At 40.8% G+C, this 5,049-nt stretch overlaps 2 protein-coding genes across 3 annotated transcripts in view; one reads left to right on the forward strand and one right to left on the reverse strand.

Annotated features, from left to right (window-relative positions):
• The window catches only part of si:dkeyp-74b6.2 (cerebellin-1), a 6,380-nt gene extending 4,101 nt beyond the window's left edge, over nucleotides 1–2,279 (forward strand). Inside the window, exons 2-4 of the mRNA XM_024288013.1 lie at nucleotides 323–801; nucleotides 1,523–1,642; nucleotides 1,756–2,279. Of these exons, the coding sequence (XP_024143781.1) occupies nucleotides 505–801; nucleotides 1,523–1,642; nucleotides 1,756–1,953 (615 nt within the window). The 5' untranslated portion in view covers nucleotides 323–504 and the 3' untranslated portion in view covers nucleotides 1,954–2,279. The remainder of the gene's footprint in view (nucleotides 1–322; nucleotides 802–1,522; nucleotides 1,643–1,755) is intronic.
• Nucleotides 2,280–4,001: 1,722 nt separating this feature from the next.
• Nucleotides 4,002–5,049, reverse strand: part of ripk3 (receptor-interacting serine-threonine kinase 3) — a 14,528-nt gene continuing 13,480 nt past the window's right edge. For both annotated transcript variants that reach the window (XM_036216656.1, XM_024288011.2), the window contains exon 13: nucleotides 4,002–4,635. In XM_036216656.1, the coding sequence (XP_036072549.1) occupies nucleotides 4,462–4,635 (174 nt within the window). In that variant the 3' untranslated portion in view covers nucleotides 4,002–4,461. The remainder of the gene's footprint in view (nucleotides 4,636–5,049) is intronic.

Raw genomic sequence — 5,049 nt, forward strand, 5'->3', positions numbered from 1 at the left:
GACGTGTTGGATGGAAGGTTGGATGTATGGAATGTTTCATAAATGGACAGTTGTACAGATGGATGGATGGATAGAGGGAAGAGCCATGTTCATTCATTCATTCATCTTCTTGACCGCTTCTTCCCTTTCGGGGTCGCGGGGGTGCCGGAGCCTATCCCGGCTACTGAAGGGCGAAGGCGGGATACACCCTGGACAGGTCGCCAGTCCGTCGCAGGGAAGAGCCATGTTTTCCCTGAAAAAAAAATGTTTTTAAATCTTCTGTGTTTTTGTGTGTCAGTGTTGGTACTTGGAGAGCTTGAATATTTTTTCTTCTTTCTGTCAGGTCTGAAGAGAAAGTCTGAAGACTTCGGATTCTTGTATCAGGGTGTGAACACTATGGCACTTTGGCACTCTCTGTAGATGGCATCCTCCAGCCAAGGACCTAAAGAACCTTTTCCTATACAGCTGAAATGACATCTTTGCTGTAAAGTAAGAATAGTAAGAGCAGAGTCCTAGTTGGAAACCATGTCCAGTTGGTGTCTGCCTCCTGCAGTGGCCTCCGCCTACTTTATTGCTGCCCTGATGCTTCTATGTCCTTGGAGGCCGTTGGGGGTCTGCGGCCAGAACGAGACAGAGCCCATCATTTTGGAGGGAAAGTGTCTGGTTGTGTGTGACTCCACCCCATCCGCAGAGCCATCAGGTAACGCTCTGGGCATGTCAGTGAGGTCTGGAACGGGTCGGGTGGCATTTTCAGCCATCCGCAGCACCAACCATGAGCCGTCAGAGATGAGCAACCGAACCATGACCATCTACTTCGACCAGGTAACCAAGTAATACATTAATGTAAGCTTTGCCCAATGAAATTGAGGATCCCCTTTGGGCAACCTCTGTAAGGTTTGGGGCAGGCGTGAAGGTTAGCCTCTCTGCTGTAGTTCCTAATCTGCAGATGGATAACAGAACTTAGGAAAAAACAGACTTAAGAAAGAAAAAAATGAAATTGTCTCTTTGTATATCCTCCAAATGGGAACAATTTGGAAGAAATATTGTAGTTTTTCTTTACAATCAATGCGTGGGCCTCCATTCACCTGTCTCTGATGGAAGATCCAGATGCAGAAGGAATATGGAAGGGGGCTTAAACTATTTTATTAATTAATAAATAGATTTCTGTACTTAACTGAACACCAAAAACTTTAGATTGAACAAGATAACACTGCTGAACCTTGAGAAACCAGAGGACCAGAAGATTAGAGGTCCAGAAGACCAAAAGATTTCAAGGCTGAAAGACTTGACAACCAGTATATCAGAGTTTGAAGAAAGTAGAGCACACATAGGTCCAGGGATTAGAAGGCCTGAAGACATAATGACCTCAGGATTTGAGGAACTGACAAAGAGAAGAAACAAACACCAGAGAGTTAAATAAACTGAGAAGCAACAAACAGAAACAGCAGATACTGGAAGCTGGTATCACTTTGAGGAATAACAATTAAGTTAAAAAGCAAAAGGTATGAAACTGAGCTCGGTTTCTTTCCTCTTTTGGTCTCAGATCTTGGTAAATGTTGGCGCCCATTTCGACCCAGCGAGGAGCATCTTTGTAGCGCCCAGGAAAGGCGTGTACAGCTTCAGTTTTCATGTTGTCAAAGTGTACAACCGGCAGACCATTCAGGTAGGAGCTCCACCTCTGATGGATGGGTGAACATTCCAGATACCTTCTCTTCAGAAATCCGTCTCCGTGGTTAAGAGCTGTTTCTCCTGCTGATACCCTTCTCTGTCTTTTAGGTCAGTTTGGTTCTCAACGGGTGGCCGGTGATCTCGGCCTTTGCTGGGGACCAGGACGTCACCAGGGAAGCGGCCACCAATGCTGGGCTGGTGATGATGGAGCGAGGGGACAAGGCTTCGCTGAAGCTGGAGAGAGGGAATCTGATGGGGGGGTGGAAATACTCCACCTTCTCTGGGTTCCTGGTGTTTCCATTGTAGTCCCTGTTCGGCTGGCCTTGAGAAAGACTGTTGAGGGGGATTGTGGGTATTTTGTCAGGCAGCAATACAGGATAAAGTAGTGTTGGATTACCTCAACTACGTTAACCTGCCAAATGTCCCCTGTGATAGTTGTTGTTCAACCAACAAGGGCCACATTACAAATAAATCAATACCTTGCAACTCCTACCCAACTGAGAAGACAGCCTACATGTGTGTTCCTGGCGTGGCATCATGTGATCTCCAGGGTGCATGTGCTGGAGTGTGCATGACCGTTGTTGTGAGTTTAAAGAGAATAAACTGTTGACATTGAAGTGTCGTGTCTGACAGATCTGGTTTGGTCATCCTTCTCCGTCTATCAACAAACAGGAACCTTTTTTTTCTCATCAGGATGGCAAAGTTGCAGCATTATTGAAGTTTTAGCTGAGAAGTCAGACCTTCTGCAATTACTTTGCTGAAAGTGACTCAAGGTTGTAATCTATTACAGTTCTGAGGCAGCACAGTATAAATCTTTGGCTTATTTTTAACGCTCACCATATCAAAGAGTTGACAGAAAATTTGTATTTTATTTGGATTAAAAATGTTTTTTAAACCCTTTGTTGAAATCTACCAAAAGATTGTCATATATATATATTCAATGAGATAGTAGGAATTATGATATGCTGGGTAATTTGGCAATTTTTATTTCAAAACAATTATAGTTTAAGATACAAAAATATTATGAGTGTTCAGGAAAAAGCACCTTATTCACCCACTGTCTCAAATTTGATCCACACATTTTTAAAATGGTGTAACTGTATTATAAAAATGTAAATATCAACAATTTTTTAAATTATTTTAATACAACAAGTATGTATTTTAAAAAGGAATTACAATAGATGAATTATTCTCATTATAAAGTTTTTAAAATTAGCTAAACATTTTCCCGCCAAAAGTGTTTTAGAGATTTCATGGGGGCAGCCATTTTGAAATGAGCAGTAAAAGCCCTTCTGCTGCCCCTAGTGGAATGATGATGAACTACATGGGAGGAAACATTGACTAAGTTGCATACAATGAGATGCTTTAATGAAATTTTTGATAATATTAAATAAGATAGGGGTCTCACAAATATGTGTATCAAATAAGATACAATTGATTATAAATAAATAAATGTAACTAAGTCTCTGAATGCTGTCTTAAAGAAATGATTTGGATAAATTTCTGCGTTATTTTTTATTTTTTTACTTTAGATAAGAGAAGCTTGATGAAGGGTTGAACTTACATGAATTTGCTGTTTTGTTTGGAAAGAGGTTTTGTTTAAAATGAGGCTGACAAGTCGTGGACAGGGCAGTACTTTATGGGATTTTATGTTGCAAGTTTCAGAAAAGGCTCCCAGAGCTGAAGGACCAAATCCAGCTGTTGTTTCCAAGAAGGTCTAGCTCCCAAACCAGCTTAAAATGGTTCTACAGAGGAGGAACTGACACTCCTCCTCTGACGTGCACAGAGAGGCCGAGCAGATGGAGGCTACAGCGAGGACAGGAAAGCCTCCAGGAGCCCGCTGCTTTCCCAGCAGACCGTCAGGACTCAGTGTTAGTGTCCTGATGCGCCGCAGAGGGCGTGTTTGAGCTGTGGTCAGGTGATCTCCTCACTCTCAGGTTCTGTCCTGAAATATTACCCCCTTAAAGAAGGATGGAAGCTGCTGGGATTTCATTTTGGACCATGAGTTCTGCTTTACAACACTAAGCATGAAACTCATGTATTTGTTGGGAAATTCCCACAATGAGGACTTGGAACATTTATGGACAGAGAAATGGGATCGTGCTATGTCAGCATGGTGATCACAGGGAATCACCCACGAGGAGGCAGTAAAAAAGTCATAATTAAATGAGCAATCGTGTTATTGCTTGATGATTTGTACTTTGTTCCGGTCTGTTCTGGGGATGGACAGAGTTTCTCAATGGTATGTGGTATAAGGAAAACACATGGTGAAGAAAGCATCTTAAATAGAATGAGGACATGATCCTGCTTCTCTGAGCGGTTCGTCTTTGACAGTAAAGGAATAAAAACAGACGTTGAGTCATGATCTTTATTATCTTACAGTGACATAACAGAATATCAGGCAGGAAAAAAGTCCTGACAGCTCCTTCACACTCATTGGCTTTTTTGATCCTTGAACGTATCATTTCCAAACTATTTCACAGCTTTTTTTAAATTTATTTATTTATTTTATATAAATTTAATAAAACTGCTTCAACTTTAACAAACAACAAGTTTTATTTTTTGTTATCAAATCGTAAAAACACAAAAAAATGACATAGAAACGTGAAGAGAAGCAGACAAATGCACCATAAAGTTCAGGAAAACTCTCTAAACTGTGTGAGAGCATACAAGAGAATAAATAAATATAAAAATTGTTCAACCTTCTGAAATCATCATTTCACATCATCTGAAATGTGAAAACGTGAATCCATAAAAATGTTCTGGTGGGACGAAGATGTCTGAGGACCAAAGTCTTCCTCACAGCTAGTTTATCTACAGACCAACACTGGATGGCGCTGTTGGGTGCCTCCTCCTCTCCAGATGGTCGGGGGATTTTATGTACATGCTGTTGTTGTTGCCGATCTGAACTCCCACCACGTTGGAGAACTGCATTTTGACCCCCTGTGCAGGTTGGTATGGAAACGAATCAGGGCTGGAGAACTGCCGCTGTGGAAGAGAAAAGTCAGAGAATGAAGGCTAGAGGGAGACTGGTTCACATGTTATTTAAAAATGAAGAATGTAAGATGAATGTCATCGGTGGCCCTGAGGTGCAAATCCCTCAAAACAAAAACATATTAAAAATCACAATGACGATTAAAAAGGTAAAACAATCAATGACAAAACAATATTAAATTTTAAAAAATCAAAACTAAATTCCAGAAGCCAAATTACAATTTGGAAAAAAATTAAGTGAAATAAAACTGACATTTTTCTGAAAGCAAAAGTCATTTCCAGAAATGAAAATGTTAAAAAAGGAAATAAAAAAGAACCAGGAAAATTTTGGTGATATGGATGGATGGATGGATGGATGGATGGACAGATAATGAATGGATGGATGGATGGATGGATGGATGGATGGAT

This window comes from Oryzias melastigma, linkage group LG18 (genome assembly GCF_002922805.2).
Source record: "Oryzias melastigma strain HK-1 linkage group LG18, ASM292280v2, whole genome shotgun sequence".
NCBI lineage: Eukaryota > Metazoa > Chordata > Actinopteri > Beloniformes > Adrianichthyidae > Oryzias > Oryzias melastigma.